The sequence below is a fragment of the Prinia subflava genome, chromosome 9, assembly GCF_021018805.1.
Source record: "Prinia subflava isolate CZ2003 ecotype Zambia chromosome 9, Cam_Psub_1.2, whole genome shotgun sequence".
NCBI classification, from domain to species: Eukaryota; Metazoa; Chordata; class Aves; order Passeriformes; family Cisticolidae; genus Prinia; species Prinia subflava.
Window position 1 is genome coordinate 4370712 of NC_086255.1, and position 18010 is coordinate 4388721.

At 41.7% G+C, this 18010-nt stretch overlaps 1 protein-coding gene across 5 annotated transcripts in view; it reads right to left on the reverse strand.

Annotated features, from left to right (window-relative positions):
* The window catches only part of TACC2 (transforming acidic coiled-coil containing protein 2), a 114374-nt gene that overhangs the window by 17864 nt on the left and 78500 nt on the right, over positions 1–18010 (reverse strand). For 2 of the 5 annotated variants that reach the window (XM_063405164.1, XM_063405159.1), the window contains 8 exons: positions 13243–14551; positions 8666–8726; positions 7385–7592; positions 3652–3713; positions 2719–2834; positions 1792–1963; positions 1529–1669; positions 530–610 (listed from right to left, as the gene is read on the reverse strand). In XM_063405164.1, coding sequence (XP_063261234.1) covers positions 530–610; positions 1529–1669; positions 1792–1963; positions 2719–2834; positions 3652–3713; positions 7385–7592; positions 8666–8726; positions 13243–14551 — 2150 coding nt within the window. Of the gene's footprint in view, positions 1–529; positions 611–1528; positions 1670–1791; positions 1964–2718; positions 2835–3651; positions 3714–7384; positions 7593–8665; positions 8727–10177; positions 10214–13242; positions 14552–18010 lie in introns of all 5 variants that reach the window. The other 3 variants (XM_063405160.1, XM_063405161.1, XM_063405162.1) reach the window with 3 other exon arrangements.

The window sequence follows — 18010 nt, forward strand, 5'->3', positions numbered from 1 at the left end:
ACAACTAGCCAGCACAGCCTGGAAGTAGCAATGAAAAAGATAAGATTTAGATCTTTATGAATAAAGACACATTGTGTTGTGAGGCCTTTTTCCCTTGGGAGCTCTGTAGCCCTTCCAACCCTGCTGCAGTCCCCTTCTTCAGATCCCTGAGGGCAAGGTCGACTGAATTCCTCACTTCCAAACGCTGAGGGTTCAAAGGTGTCTGACCTCAAGCTGAAAATACCAGCAGAAGACAAAATGTCCTTATGGCCAAAGCAGGCCTGGTATTCTTCACCATCAAGTATTTTAGGACAAATCCTGCTTCAGAGGAACGACGAGCGGCCAGCAGGACCACAGGATCCACCTCCTGTGGAAGAACACTGCTGCTCCTTGCCTGTTGTTAATGGGGCAGTGAGTGGGGTGACAGCAGCTCTGTGTCACCCTGCTGCCAGCATGCTGCTGGTGTCCCCCAGGGCGCCCCAGGACAAGCAGCACTCGGCTCCCCAGGCTGTGCACACTCACACACACGGGGCAGGCACAAAGCAGGTACCTTGGAGCGCAAAGAGGAGAGGGCAATCTGCCTGGCTAACTTCAGCGCTTCTATCCTCATGGCTGCAAACTCTAGCTCCTCCTGTCAAAGGGTTTGGTGGGGGGGATCCCCCACAGGGAAAGAAATGGAGTAAGAACATGGTAAAAATCTTTGACGTACTCAAAAAAATGGATTGTTAAATTTTAATGTGGAATTGGGACAATTCCTGGGTGACAAACACCCCAAATTCCTCTCATGGTGAGGACAGTGATACGAAACTCCAGGGTTTGGTTTGTTTTGAGGTAGCTGTATAGATAAATAATTTTCATTAGGTGGTCAGTATGAACAATACTTCATGTAAAATAAATGTTTTCTGAAGCTAAAGCTGTTTTATCACAGACTCCTTTCATTTCCATTTTATGTGAATTTATGCTACGTGATGGTCTCAGTTCAACATTTGCTGTTTTAAAATTTCACTGTAAATATTCCAGAAAATATGTCCTGACATATTTTGGAATTAGAGAATAGAATTGCTCTGCAGATCTATTTGCTTTTCCTAGAAGAAACCATGCCAAATTCTGCATTAGAGAAATTATTAGAAAAACAAAGACTGATTTTCAAATCAGCAGAATTAGGTCCTAAATCTCAAAAAATGCATCTATACATAGAGATAAGGCCAGGTGTCAAGACCATTCTCCACACATCAAGTCCTGTGTTCAAGCTTTAAAAAAATTTGCTTTGAAAAGACTTCTGGAAAATACATACATTAGAGGTACAGGATAGGTGCTGATGAAATTTAGGTTATGTATTATATGAATTACATGATTTAAATGAAAATATCTTTGTTCCTCAAGTCTTTGATAGGGGAGAGTTACTTTGGAAAGAATTAAATAATTATTTTAATTCTTTTCCACATCCCCTCCAAGCCTCCCTCCACCCCTTTCAGATGAGGCAAAGCATCCCTTTGCCTGTGTATGGACAAACAGAAAGAAAAGTGACATTTATATTTCTGCTACAAACCTGAAGTTTCTGAGCAAATACTGGGGGGTTCTTTTCTGCTAGGTCAGGATCTAGATATTCAGGCTGATCACATATTGAGGCTTTCTTAGATATCCTATTGAGAAGAGCATCAGCAGAGACAAAGGAGTCTTCAGGAGATGTCTGAAGGGTAAAGAGGAGGCTGAATAAGCAAGAGAGATTTTGCCCAGGTTGTTTGGGCCAAAGGCAAAATGGAAATTTTCTGGAGGAAAATGATTCCCAAACCCGTATCATACAGGACTTACAATTTCAATGGCCTCTGGAGTTGTTCCCAGGGTCATGGGCTCCAGGTCCTTCTGCTTGGCCTTGTCAGGGGACTGTAAATGTGCCTCCTGGCTGGCAGCTAGCACTCGGGAAGCTGGGTGTGGGATCTTCATGCCAGAGGACTGCTGGGCTTCAGGGTCTTCAAAACTTGACCTGGAGAAAGATTGTGTACATGTTTTCAGGGTGGAGCACAAGGCCTTCACAATTCTGCTTCTGGTAACAGCTGAGCGAGTCCTCTCCATCACTATCATGTACATATATAAATATATTTATATACACATTAATTCAATTTTACATCATTATATCTCGTAACACTTTGCAATATCCTTTCAAAACAATGCACTGGAGACATCAAAATAAAACCAGTTCCATCAGAAATGTCACATTTCTTCAGTATTTCTCACTTGCCTTTTTATCTCTTTCTCATTGTGACCTCCCTCTCTCCCAAATACAACTTCTATTAACAAGAACAGATGTCCTTGACAAGCAAAATTATTGGAAGTAAACACAACTCCCACATCCTGGTCTTATGAACAAGAGCCCTTGTTCAGAAAATGAATCCAGGAAAAGCCAAGTGAAAACCTGCAATTAACAGAATTCTAGATTAACGAGAAAATGACCTCAGTATCTGAGGAAAAAGCTTTAAGCAGGAGGCCACTGTCCAGCTAAACAGTTGTCACTGTGACTATTTAGTTAGAACGTGAAGGAGAAACACACACCCTTATTCCATCATGAAACTTGTGTATCTTTGCCCTCTGTTCTCCATCATATGTGTACACAGATGGGAATCTATTTTTAAACAAATAACTTGGCAGCACAGAGGCAGAGGGAGGAGGAAGAGCCTGTGTTCATGCTCTGAGGGTAACCCACTCCCCTGCCACCCCCCTGCACTGCTCACAGTGACCTACCCTGAGCAGGGAGTTGTGGAGTCAGACAGTCTGATGGGAGGTGACTTCACTGGGCTCTCCTGCTGTGCATCAAACATTAGGTACAGGGACTGCTTCTTCGGGGTGCTATCATCCTGCTGGCCACAGGGAAAGAGAAACTCATTAAGCAATTCAACCATTCTCCATTAGAGCTAATTCGGGTCACTGAAGCCTTTAGTGAGCAAATGAGTTGACAGAAATCTAATAATACAGGGTTGTAATGATGATACTGAGATGAACCCTTTCAGGAAGAACCCACCAAAGAACAAAACCTGAACAATTCACTCTTTGTAGTGGCTCTTCTTCTCCCAGTTTGGGGTTAATCAGATTTCTGGTTCTGTCAGGCAGGAAGCATCCCTTGGCTGAGTGTGTTACTGAAATATCCATTGAATATTCTCATTGGTTTAAGCACCACATGACTGATTTTCCTAATAACCCCAGTGGATATCCCCTCACTGGATCCAGTCAAGCTATCAAATCCATGATTAAAAAGAAGGTGAAACAAGTGATAATGTGTAAGGCTGCATTCCAGACTTCACACTAATCCTGTTTCTCTCCTGATTCCCTCCAGCTTCTTCCAAGTTTTACTCCCAGTTTCTTGAACAGTTCAGCAGTTGGTGTAGACAGCTCTGCATTCTGCACTGCTGGAAATACTGATTGGCTTTGAATCTCCAGAAAGAACTACTGTGATGTTGGCTTAGAAATAAAATTATAAAATGGAACAAGCTTTACAGGACACAGCACAACAAAGCACAGGCAATTTACCCCAGTTATGCCAATTTCAAGGAACTGGTTTTGCAAATCTGCTGCAGGCACATTATAATTAATTTAAAGGGTGGTGATGCTGAGGGCATTATCAGATAGTCTATTATGACAAGGGAATGCAAATAAATGGAAATGGAGGTGAGAACTTACAGGCACAGAGGAGCCTATTTTCTCCATATATTCTATTTCATATGAGTTGCCATATTCTAATTCTGCAACAGAAACAAAAAAAAGAGGTGTTAATACATGCCATGACATGATTATTTTCTGAAGAAAATAAGAGCTCTTCTCATTGACAAGGGCCACGCCCCCTCTGCTCAATACTTTCCAAAGACCTTAAAAATAGAATATACAGAAAGTAAAAGGTGCATTAATATTCACTCATTTTCAGAAATGAACCTGACACATTTGAGGCAAATCTGCTTGCCAGAAAAAAAATTCAGCTTCTTCATTTGCCCCAGAGACCAGAATACTAAGAAAGTTTCAGAGCAATTTCGGAGCACAGACAACTTTCCCCTATCATGTTATCTTATCACAGAAACCACAAGTTTTCAATAAATGGCAATGCTGATGCAAATTTCTTTTAAAATATATTTTAACAGCTGTTGAGAAAAATGAATTTCTATTTTTTCATGTTTATCACACTCCTAATTCAGAACAACTACTGTGCTATCATTGAAGAAAAAGATATCTTACTGAGCTGTTCTCACATTTTGCTTTCAGAGGAAGAGTCTAAGGCAGGTAGATTTACAAAGAACCCTAAGTCTAAAATGTAATAAAAATGCAAATCTTTACTGCTTCTCTTTCTAATCTCCCAGTTACACTGGAGGGAATAACCAGCATTTCTTCCCAGCCTATGGTCACCCAGTAGCTGATACAGAAGCAGAGAAATCTAACCCAGGAAAAGAGATCATGCCTTCCTGCACTCAAATAAAAGCTAATTTCCTACAATGACAACTTAATTTAACAATTAAAAGCATAATTAATTTGTCCAAATGCTGTACTTTGTTCTGTTTCCATGACTTAATTTAATAAACCATTTGCATAATTTGATTTCCACTATAAATAAATCCCAAGGAAATGCACACTAGCATTTGTATTATGATAAAATCATGTGCTAAAATCCTTCTAGATCTGGGCAGCTTTTGTAAAAGTAGGGCTTGCATTAGGAAGGTGATAACCACCATTAAAATGTTTGATGTTTAAAAAAAAACAACCCTGAAGATAATCTCTTGCTTGTTTTGCAGATTAAAAAAGTTTTAGAGGGTTCAGTGTGATTTTACTTGCTTGAATTTTTTTTTAGTAATAAAAAGAACTGCACAAGGACTGTAATTCCACAAATTACGTATTTTGTCAAACAACCACTGAAGAGGAAGAGCTACAAACCCTTAGTACTGGTTGGGGATATTCACAGTATGACATGTAAGGGAAGAGAAAGCTGTAATAGCAGGCTCCTCACATTTAAATTCCTAGCACCACATGTTTTTAATGGTAATAGGGAGCCAGGCAAGATGGACAACCTCCTGGTGTCAGATACCAGCAACAGACTTTCTCATTCACTTTTCTTCCCAGTGAAAGCAAAACTCAAACTGGAAGGATGAATTCAAACCCCGTACGAGGAGCTGAACTGCAGGAGAAAGCCTGAAATCCCAGGTGAGAGCAGCAAATGTTTAGAAACTGCCTCTCTGTATCCCATTTACCCACAGACAGCCCAGTGAGGTGCATCAGGAGAGTTTATGGATTGCAGAGAGCAATCCCTGAGTGTCCAGGCAGGCTCAGGGGCAGCAAATGTTCCAGCACTGTCCTCTGCTGGCACAGCCACAGGGACCCTCCACCTGCCTGCAGCACTGCCAGCAGCTCTGCAATCCCCATCCAAACTGACTGCAGGGACAACACACATTTAACTTCACTGCTGATTAACAAATAAAAAAAAGGCAAGCACAGATGGAAGGAGTCCAAGTAGAAACAAAAGGAATAACGCGGCTGGCTAAACGCAGTTTGTTTCGTCTCACTGCTCTCAGGAGTCTCCAGCATTAATTCCTCTCTCTCCTCTCCTCTCAGACATCCTCTCCCCTCCAAAATCTTAGGCTCTGCTTATCTCTATACATTCAAAATCAGAAAAGCCCAGGATATCCCACAAAGCAAGATAATTATCTTTTATAAACACGTACAACAGACTTACTAAGTGATGTCCTCCAACTCCTCCTACAAATAGCTGCAAGATTACATCAGAATTTTCTGCTAATAATTATGGCTCACTTCGGGTCTGTGCAACAGCAAAATGGCAGCAGCCATAGGCAGTGCCTGAAGCAGATGAGGGCTGGCTGCACTGCCTCGGGAGCTGGGCTGCATCCCTACAGAAGCAGTGTTAGGTTACAGGGTAACACACACGGGTGTCTGGGAGAGGTAAAAATATCCACACCAAGAAACAGCCCTCAAATTACTCAGAAATTTCTCAAAGCTGCAGGAGCAAGACTGTCACAGGGAAAAATTATTATTTTTAAGAGATGTGAAAAGTGGAAGCATTGTTGATTATAATGAGTGTGTAATCTGAAACCCCAACTGTACCATGCAGCACACATGAGACAAGACAATTACCATTTAATTAGGAGCATTGCTCACTTTCTTCTACCCACTTTGAAAGCTAAAATGATTGTTTCAGAGTGTCTCTCACTATTCTTTTGTTCCATTTTCTTCCATATAGTTTCCATTTTCCCAGATTTAGGGGGGTTATTTTCTAAAAAGTGTCTCTTTAAGTTATTTTTTAAAATATGAATACAAGGAAGTCAATGTCTAAAATTTATAATTTGACAATAAAGCCAAATGAATTCATCCAGACTGAAATACTTATCTGTTTCAAATACTCAACAGATTTCCAAAAAGCCTAAGGCATAAAAGCATGTGCATATGAACAAAAGCACTGTGATTATTGTTACTTTTTGATGTCAAACACCTTGACCTAAAAGTTTACCAGTTCTTCATCAGGCATAAATTTAGACCCAGCCTAAAATGGCATAAAGTAGATTTAATGGTAGACTGGGACAGGGACTGAAAGGTTGGGGGGAAGAAATGAATTCTGATCAGGAAGAAAAAGTTTAAGCCAAGTTAAATTCAAACATGCTTCCCACCCACAAAGCTGAACATCTGCCTTAGGAGCAGATGTTGCAAAGCAGAATTCCCTCTGGTAGTCCCAAGGAAGGCCACACACAAATTTTCTTAATTCTGTCTCTTCCAAATTTCACAGACCTGGAATGACAGTTCACTAAACAGAAACTTCCAGCTTTAGCTCTCAACTGCTCATAGGAAGGTATGGCAGGAAAAACTTTAATAGGCTGAGCTAGTAGGGAATTTTATCTGGAATATGAATAGTAAATATTTTATAGAGGGTATGTCCTGGACACTTTTATGCATGAAGATATTTGGAGCCCAGGAAGCTGGAAGAGAGATGGCATGGTATGGGCAATAATGCAATACAGAAAATTTGAGCAGAATTTTAACACGGGCCCTTCTCCCATGTTAAAAGGAACAGGCTCGGGCAGAATCAGTAGTTCAGTGACCCTGGAGCAGTATCAGGGTCATTCTCCTGTGATGGCACTGAGAGAACACATTGCTCACAGAGAAGAACAATTAATCACACAAAGGAAGCAAAAGCCTTTCTCTGAGGGGCCCTCTCATTTCCCTTTAAGCATCTTTTCTTTCCTGAAAACTCAAGGTTGGACTGTTGGGGTCTTACACTTAGCTCCCCATAACTGTCCCCCAGAATGGCCCCATTTTTAGGGTGCCCTAAGAAGAGTCTGATTCAGCAGAACCCAGGCCAACATCCTCGGCCAAGGCAAACCCCTCTCTCAGTAAACACCCCTGTCTGGGCTGGAGCAGACAGTACCCTCCGTGGGAGAGCTGAACTTGGTCTCGTTGACGAAGGTGGACAGGTCAGAGGGCTGTGGGTAGTCCTGCTTGTCCGTGTTCAGGTCCACGGTCATGCAGGTCCACTTCTGGCCCGTCACGGAGGACGCCAGCTTCTCCTCGTCCGTGGCGTGCACCACCGTGGAGATGACAGGAGGTGTTTCTGGAGTTGGCAGTGGAGTAGGATCCTGCAGCAAACAAGAGCCAATTAATTCCATTATCTTTCACTCACACATGGAACAGCTCAATCTCTGAATTCCTTTGCACTGCCAGAGCCATCTTTTTAATTCTGTAATCTCTGCTGCAGTGCTGTATAAAATACTTAATGGAAAATATTAACTCTACCAGCAGCGAGTTTTCCCAGTATAACTAAGCTCTTTGATGATAAACACTTGCATTGCAAAGCTGCTTTGATAACAGGGAAGAAAGAAGATCCAGAGCTGTTGAAATCTGTTAGGCACTTGACACAAGTGGCACACATCACCCATCACTGCAGTCTCTGACTGCCAAAATTGACTTTTTAGGCTTCCCTCATAGGAGCAAACCCTCGTGGGTCCACGAGGTCATGAACCATTCCCCCTTTCTTCACTTCTACACTGTCAAGCAGCACAAATAAAAGGGCAGGATGGATAACAGGAAGAGGAACAGAAGCATGGAAGGAGCTATGCCACATCAAAGCAGTCAGGCCTTTGTGGAAGAGCAGCTTTTGTTAAATTCTCTTCCAAGAAAACCACCTGCCAGCAGTTTACAACACAGAATCAAACTATCCAAGCACATGTTCCTGGTAGATCAGCCCACTTGGTTTATTTCTATTTCCCTTCCAGCCCACCAATTTGGTGCATTTAGTTTCTTACTTTCTAATCTAAAAATTCCAGGGTGGATAGGGATAGTCTCATTTTTCAGACAACTGACTGAAGATTCCTATTCATATCCTTGCTCCACCTTAACACAGGGCTTTCCAAAGTACATTGTTAATACTCTAACTGGAATTCCCAGAGAAAAATACTGGATCTACTACATACTGTGTACACACTTTTAGAGGACAAAAGGTTAATGCTTTATGGTATTAGCCCAATGTGCTATACTTGGACATATGCATATATTTTTGTAAAAATGTTCTCTATTATTACAAGTAGAAGTCTACAACAAAAAGGCACTCTGTTATTAAACATACAATTCTACAACTAAATTAATCAGATTTCTTTCTTTTTGTCCCTTCAAGAACATGAATAACATGCACCAAAATAAGGCAGCACTTTACCTGAGAAGGAGGATCTGATAGTGGGGATCTTTTTGGTGATTTTTTCACCCTAAATGTATCACTGAAAATAAAGTTCAAACTATTAATATGGTAATAGCAGCAAGAATCAGGTAATTTCACACTTAGCAAGAGACAGCCACAGACAATGCAACCTCTGTAAGCCCTTGTGCATTAAAATCCCATCCATTAGGCAGCAGCACCCCAGAGAAACATGCCATGGGTACATATTTTTGTCATGCACTTGGAACAGGCCTCGCTCCCTCAAAAGCTGAGAACAGCAGGATTGCCATATTTTTCATGCTCACTCCTGACACATTCTCAGAGCAGAGTTACTGCTCGGCTGCGATTCAAATCCCTGCTCCACCACAGGCACCCCCCGGGCCCTGTGGGAATGATTCAGCTTCTGTCTGCTTCAGTTTCACATCCCAAACTTAGGTCTAACCCACACCTTTACCTGAGAATTAAAACTCTGAGAAACTCAGGCTCCAACGACCCCAAAAACCATGAAGAAAACCTGGTTTGCTTTAGATGAACTATTTAAAACCATCTGGGGCAGATGCTGTTCCCCAGATGCCAGAATGAGCTGTGTCATTACAAATGGGCACAACAGACCTTTTTAAAAACAAATACAACAAGAAATATGGCAATTCTGCTTCCAGTTCCCCTGACACCTCATAGTGCAGACTGGGAGCACAGACACTGTAGCCCCCCAAAATCCCACAAGGTTTCAATCAAGCAAAAGGAATGAAGAACATAAATTATGTCATGATAATGAATTATGAATGTTGCCTTTATTCACAATTGGCTAAAGTTTCTAACTAGGAATAAAATAATTACCTATCTGTTCTCTTAATGCACATTGTCAGAGTTATTCAAAATCGTTTATGTTACTAGCTACAACAGGGAAGAAAATACCACAGCAAACTCACTGATTTTATATTTGAACTGAGATGCAGTGGCAAAAATTACTGCCCACCAGCTCATCCCTGATCAATGATGGCAAGCTTGACACCAGAAATTCTAATGGTGGGTTTCAACTGGCAGAGGGTGAATCAATACCACTTCTAGAGGGGAAAATAAATTGGGCAGCTGAATATTGGTGTGTTCAATACCATTAATTATCCAGTTATGATGACAGAATTAATTAGGATAACTTTTTCCTTCAAGAAACACAAGCACTTTATGCAGTATTTACGAAGAATTGATTGTACAATGTTGTTCAGCAGTAGAAATAAAACTTTCATATTTTAGGTCAAGGACACAAAATCCCTATAGTTTTTAGATGAGGATCTTCTTGGATAGGCAACAGATAATGAGGCAACAGATTCCTCAAACTCATTCACAGTCAGGCATCTTACTTAAAATAGCTTTCATATGTGCAAGTGAAGTGAAATCATTAACATAAAAGCATCATGCTGAATAATAACTGATCATGCTGCAAAATAAATAAGTAAAATTAAAAAGCCCATAAATCAAAGAAGAAATTTGAATTGTTAGCTTAGAATTACTTACAACAGAGAACATACAGACATCACATCTTCTACCATCCTAAGACAAAGAAGACAAAGAAGAGAGACAGACAGAAGGAACTGACAAAAAAGGTTAACCTACAAATACTCTGTTAATGTTAATGTGTTAAGGCAATCTGATCATGCATATTTGCTACCTGTACAATCTTAACTCCTACTTTTTATTGTGAAATACACGAGGAGAAAAAAAATATTCATCAAGTCCTTCAATGTTTTCTAGTTCAATGTTATACTTTTGATATGCTTTCATCTCACAAAACACATTTTTCAAAGCTACACCTTCAAGTAAAGTTCCTTTCAACACACTGGCTGTCCTTGCCTTCCCTGATGGAGGCCACCTGCTTGCTTTTCAAAACACACTATTTATTATTATATGATATGCAAAACTGTTCTTGAATGGCAGCTAAGCTTAAGGAGAGGGCATAGTTATTCCAGGTTTTGTCATGTTTGCTGATGTGTTGTGACAGCACAGAAAAAGCTACTTGACCATTTCAAACCATTTACCCAGGTCAGGATAGAAAATGACATTTCCTTAAAACTCAGCTGGTTTGGTTCTCTCCAAAACCTAATCTGGTGTTCAACAGAGCAAACTGGTTTCCCCCAAAGCAAAAGCAAACCTTGGCAAACAGCTTAGGCTAAGAGAAGTTTTCATTTACTCATAAGCTTGGCAGCTTCTGCTCGTCTCTCCTCACGTGGAATGCTCATGACAGCTGGCACCTTCCATTTCTAAACAGCCTCCAGCCATCCAAGAGCTTCCAGAGCACTGCCTGCACAAGCAGTATCTCTATAAACCACCTATTTTTACTCATCACTGTGAGCTGGCATCGGGGAAGCATCAGCTGCTCTTTGCTCAGCATCACCTGAGCAATGTGATTGTCCCCAAGCAGCTCAGCACTCGGGTAGGTGACCAGGGAGTAATTTGTGTCCAGCTCACATTTCTTGTAAAAACCTCATCTTTTCACAGGGAGGCCAATGCTTAAACTGCTGCAGTTTCATTCAAGAACAAAAATGGCTTATTTTTATTGATTTAACACATGTTAGACTGAGCACATGGCTCAGAGTCAAAGCAGTACAAGCTCAGCAAAGGCTTAAACTCACGCCTGGCTCCTTCACCTCTAATCTAGAGATCACTGCCTTTCCACATGAGGAACTCATTTTCAAACTGCTCCACAGGGTTTAATTTCTGCATCCCTCAACAGTGCTAATCAAACTTCCTGCCTATCCTAGCATCCCTTCTAAAGCCTAAAGTCATTTTCTTCTAGAAAGTACCACAGCTGCAGGCTGCAATGGGTTATTAATATGCAGTCTCATCTTTATAAAAAAAAACCAAAAAACCAACACTTGCAAAAGTAGGTTACGGGGCTGCAGTGAGCAACACACCACACAACCCAGTGAAAGCAGTGCCAAGCAGGGGCTGGGATTTCCTGCAGCCCTCCTGACCCAAGAACCTGTGAGCCTTGACTGGGGAAGCTTCACCTCCCCACCATGAGGAACACCAGCACTGAACTCTGTGATTCTAGGACAGGGTTTCCCTGCGATGGATTTTCTCAAGGACAAATGTGGCTTAGCAAACTCTCTGTAAACTCATTTTGCCCCTAAATTAATAACTTTGGAATTCTTCCCGATATTCAAAGTAGATGGGAGAACCCAAGAGGCTCACTCTGGGGGTCTGTCAACTCTGGCTACTGGAAGACACAAGGAGACTCTGGCAGCCTGCAAAAACTTAAAGATCTGGTGATATTAAAATTCCCCTCTGCACTTCCCCAGTGAGATTCAAACTGTTCCTCTCTTGCTGTCAGACTTTTAAATCTTCTCGGTTTGGACCAAATCAGTCTGGACTGTAGGCTTGGAAAAAAAGTGTAACTTACTACTAAGTTTCAGGTAAACCTGAAAAAGTAGTAACACCACAAAAACCCAGCTCCTCTCCCAAAGAAAACAACTCACTACACGGTGGCCTAAACTATCCATAAGTCAGAAACACCCCTAGAAAGAAAATAAAGACACAAGCTGCCTCAAATCTGACAAGGGACTTGAATTAGAAGCTTAGAAGGCAAGAGGCTATTCAGAAAAATCTGAATAATCTCCATTTCACCCTGTACAAGAGATCAGCTTTTGTACTGCTTTACATTAACCATGTTATCTTCTTGTCTTAAATTGGCATTTAAAATTTGTGCTCCCATTTCTGTTAGCTAGCTGGAACATTTAAACCATAAAAGAACATGAACTGAGATACTTTCTTACAGATACACACAGGAGATCAATTTCAGATATAACTTAGTGGTCACCAACTCAAAATAACCATATCTGAACAGATAAAGCAACATGCATATCAGCAACCAGCCACAGAGGTTTTTAACCAAATATCTAGAAACAGAAACATAGAAAATTTATCCTGGAATTTGTCACCCATGTCTAAAAGCTGGATATTTCCTTTACATATAGTATTTTTGGAGATTTTAAATTTCTGCACAATTGTAAACCTTTTCATAAGAAGGATTTTTTTCACATTTCTTAGTCTTGTATCTATATTTTAAAAAATATATTTCAATACTACACTCTTCTGTTTCAGCTTATTTTCTTTTAAATACCATAAGTCACTGGCTGAAACCATCTTCCTGCTGTTTGCAATACGGGATTTGTCACTGCCTTACTATTTCACATCCCACGCTCAAAAACAATGATTCATAAAATAGCTGTTGTGCTAGTGTGATTACTTGATCATCCTAAACAGCATCAACTTCCCAGAATGAAGTCACAGAAAACTGGGTACATAACTGATAAAATTTCAATTTAACCAGGTTCAAAGCTACACTGAGCCCAAAGACTTAAAAAATACTGTTGCCTAATGTGGCTTGGTAATTCTGGAAATATCAAATTATTGAGGAAACAGGTTGAGAGCAGGAACAGCCCCCCAGAGTAACTCCAGTTGTGGCCACCAACACCCAAGGTCACCTCCATCTCTCTGTTCAGAGATAAATCCTGTGTAACTGTGCTAAAGGGGAGGAATGTCTGCTTCTATTCTAGGAACGCCTCTGCCCTTTAACTTACGTTTTTAGTGGCGTCTTCTTCTTCTTGGCAGGTTTGTTCAGGCTGTCTCCTTCCGTCCCGTTCGTCTCGTTGGCACTGGCTGGTATCTCAAAGGACGCTGGAGATTTGGAAGGCGAGTTGGGTATCTTAGAAGAAGACTTGAACGGGTCAATGGAGTCCTCACACATGTCCGGCTCGAAGCTGTACGTTTGTTGAGGCAGTTTGGGCGATTCCTGCATTTTTGTACTGGATGAGAAGGGGTTAAAATTGGGATCGTCCCATTTGTCGATATCAAAAGTGTAAGAGCCTTTCGTGATGGGGATTTCGTTGGGATCCGTGGGCGACTTGGTCGGGGTGGTTGGAGCATTGTCAAGCTTCTCCACCGGTTTTTTAGTCTTTGGCCTCCGTAGCGGCATTTTAGCACCAGGCTTTTTCCCTGCTTTTTTGGGAGGAGGAGCGCTCTCCTGCTGGTCCTCGCTGCCCCCTTTCTCCTCGGAATAGTCGAACTCCAGCCTCACCGCCACGCCCTTGGCGGGAGGGTCCTCCTGTCCCCCGGTGTCCGGCGGAGTCACCTCCACAGCCTCGGGGGCCGTTGTCAGAGGCAGCGTTTTCCTGCTGGCAGGGGGAGAGTTCTGCACCTTGCTGCCTCTGGAGCTAAACGCGCTAATCCCTTCGAAACGGTCCGGATCCGAAGGGTCGGATCCTTCAGGCACAGGCGGGGCCTCCTCCTTCTCGGCAGAGATTTTGGAAGGTTCAGTACATTCGGGCTTTGCTGAGTCAGCCTTCACCTCAGGTGCTTTATCCTCACAAGCTGCTTGGCTAAGCTCAGGCGGTTCTTGTGGGGTTTCCTTCACCAGCGGAGCAGCCAGGGGTTTTTTGGCCGACTGCTTCTTTTTTAAGGAAGCTGGTCTGGGTTTTTTCGTTCTCTTGAGGGTACTGGAAGCACTGCTGGAACCAGTACCGTACACATCTGCTGACGGTGCTAACGTGTCACTGCTGCCAAGGCAAGATGCCCCATCAAAATCACTGGCCTGCAGGCTGAGAGATCGAGACAACGTGGATTTGGAAACCGGGACCGAATCCGTGGATTTTCTCCGGACATTTGCTTTGGGGTCCCAGTTCTTGGGCTCTGCAGAGCTGGGTCCTAAGGCATGGAGAGAATCGACCAGCTCAATGTTATCAAAGTCCAAGTTGTAGGTTCCACTGCTGGCTATGGGCTTGTCCTCGTCGAAGACGGTGGAGAAGGAATGGCAGGGGGGACGGAAAGGGCTCTCCTGAACTGGCCCGCTGTGTGACACATCAGTGACGGGTTCAGCTTCCAAGCACGGGCCTGTGGAACAAACAGAAAACTCAGCGCACTTCAGACACATTTTTAGGAGGTTTTGTTATCATCTAATACTACTGCAAGTGAAAGAAAAAAGCATTAAAATCATACAAATTGACTAAGCAAACTAAAGTGACTTTTCTAATATATGAACCAGATTAGGGGGAAAATAGATCTGTTCTCCCCAGAACAGGATTCAGGGCAAATTTCAAGAAAAGACAAAACACGTATTTGCAATAGCCTCTAAAGCACCTCTTCCAAACCATCATTATAGAGATAGATATTACCATAATACACTAAACATCGCAAATACTAGAAAAACTGCACATAAAGCACTTTTTTAGTCCCATTTTCTCCTACTGTAAAGAGTTCACACAATTGTGTCAGAGTTCTTATGAAGTAAACCTCCTGTAAACTGACTGTGCTTCAGTAATTACATGTTGACCTTAAGATTTGTTTCCCATGTGCTATTTTTACCAATTTACCCAGAGGAAAATGGCTTCCTCTCCCATCAATGCTGCTCCTCTATCTGCCCCAAGCAGTCAATAATTACAAGTTTATAATAAGACATGAATAACTGAGAACTTAATGTGAAATAAATTACGGTAAAAGTAAAAAAAAAAAAAAAAAAAGTCATTTAGAGAGCTCCACAAATATTTTCAGTTGAAAAAAATCTTTCTTTAAAAAGCTAGAAGCTCCCTACTGATTATTTAACCCAGGTTTTTCCAAATGCAGTTCTGACTTGCTGATGAAAAGAAAAATTTGTAGAGAGATTTATGTTAAAACTCTTAATCCAAGCAGCCTTCCACTCCGATTAAAGGTTTTCTTATTGAACGGAGTCCTAAAATGATTTGTAGAAGTCTCTCCACTTGGAATATAACAACTCCATTGGACAAAGTAGAAGGAGACAGAGTGCATAACAAAAAATCAGAAAATAGAGGCAGGAAAGCATGAAGGTGATGGTTCTTGCAGCCTTCCAGCTCATTAGGTTGATTATTCAAATGTTTTACAAATCCTGCATGTGGTTTGCTCCTGCTGTGACTGTACTACTCTGATTTGAATCTGAATCTGTCCCTGCGTGTCCCTGTGGGGTACCCGAGACCTGGGACAGCTCTCTCCAGTTCAGGCTCTCAGCTGCTCACAGCTCTCATAGAGGAGCAAAATGCCCCCGTGTTTCCTGCTGAAGCAACACAGCCTTCTTCATGTTGTCGTTTTTTTTAAATTATGCAATTATAAAGAAAAACAGTCAAACAAAAATGAATGCTTTGCTCAGCCCTAAATTATTTCAGCGACATTTCTGCTCACCCTTTTCATTCGAATCCTGACATGTTTTGCAGAACAATTCTCATTCTGCCCTGCTACATTCATTAACACTGTTCATTAAAGCAATACAGGCAATCAATTATTGTTTTAGTGAGAAGCTATGAATGGATTAAGAAAAGGGGAAAAAATTTTCCTTTGTTTCAGGAGAAATTGTATGCCTGCAGACAGACTGCAAGAATTATTATTTATGGGTGTAGAGGACAGAAAGAGATTTAAGGAATTGGACACATTTCCCAAAGTGGCACCATGTACCTGCAGAGACTGTCAAAGGGATGACAGCTATGCAGTTTCTCTTTTAAGACTGTAGAAGTTCACTAGGATACATCAATTAAAATAATATTCTAATGTGTTTTTCCTGCTAATTGAATGCTAATAATGCGCCAGTACTTCAGAACAGTTTATTTTTCTCCTTAATCCTCCCTGGTTTGGGCTTGGTTTCAGCTGAGGGGTCATTAATTAGGCTTCATTTGGCGGGCTGGTGCTCACTTCACACACACATCACTTGGTGACACTGATGGGACTCCTGTTGAGGGCACTCAGAGAGTGCCACAAACCTCCAGCATTAGCCTAATCTGTCCCTTTCACCCCGAAAGGAGAATGGAAGGCACTTCAGGGGAATGCACCACAATAAACACCGGGGTGTCAGCGACTACAAATGTAGGTCAGCATGAAATGAAAGTGGGATCTGAACGAGGAATCATCTGCAGTTATGCACTGTTTTCATTCCAGTCTACGTCAAAGCCCTCAGCAGCACCGAGGCCCTTGTTCAAAGCAGTATAAACATGCATTAAAACAAAGTAAAATAAAATAAAATAAACCACTGCCCTGCAGGACTTGGACTGTACACAAGATGCTGAGGTTTGGGATGCACCACGCAGAGGGAGCGTGCAAGGCTTTGCAGCTACTCCCAACAAACCAGAATTTCAATTCTGGGTGCTCCACACAGCGCAAGGCTTTAATCTTCTTTAACTGCTTATTTCACGACTTCCTCCTCATCAAATCCTTTTTACTCAAGAGTACAGATTTCTGCAGTGTTGCTCGATATTTTTTACTGTTTCTTTATGAAACAAGATGTGAAACTGTCTCAGCAAGCACGGCTCTTGGCAGAAGTGAAATGATGCTGTCAGCCTCTTCTGGCTTTACGACAGGCCTGGCTCACTGCTGGTAGCAGCAGAATTGCTGGAGCAGGAGGCATAAATGGTACTCAAGGCTTTATTACAACACAGAGACATGAGGACCATACTTTCCTGACATTAACAGCCTATTCAGAGAGCAGTGACATTTGTCGTTTTACAACACAAAATTAAGCCAATCAGTATCACTGCAGTATTTTATTAAAATGCAGTTTGATCACAAAGGAACATATTACAACACCAGCTATGGGAATTAAGGCAGAACTTACTTGCCCTAGAGAGAGACCAGCACAAGGTTTTAAATCAGGTTTACGCCTTTTATTGATACTGAGTCACCCACAATTTATACTGGTAGGAGCTGCCCACAAGAAGATATTAAGTTTTATAAAGCATTCCAGGAACGTGGAGGATAGCTGGGGAACTTACACTGCAATAAAAAACCAGGCAAGCTCCTCAAAACCTCTCCTTTTAGTCATTAAAAAAGAAGGTTCAAGTTCTGCTCCTTCCACTAGGAAATTCCTCTCATTTCAAGCAAATTTTGACAGGATCAACTTTGAAAAAAAATCCCAAACACAAACTCAACAACATAAAACTCAAGACTTCTTGTATTCAGGTGATGAGACCTAAATATTAGAATTACACGGCATATTTAACACTTGGCATTTTCACCTGGCACCTGCTATGGAAGAAGCAGAACTTGCTAGAAAGTCACAGAATCACAGAATATCCTGAGCTGGAAGGGACCCAGAAAGATCACTGAAGTCCAACTCCTGGCCCTGTACAGGACAGACCCAAGAATCCCACCCTGTGCCAGAGAGCATTAATAAGATATTCTGACTATGTGCATTAATAAACATAACAAATTTCTGTTGCTTTTTTACAGAAGTAGCCAAGGCAAGGGATTACTTTGCTGAAGCATCTCTAAAACAGAGGGAACCCCAATAAACTGAAAATAGGCTTTAACACTGCTGAGCTGGAAACAAAATGAAACACTCTTCTGACAGGCTTA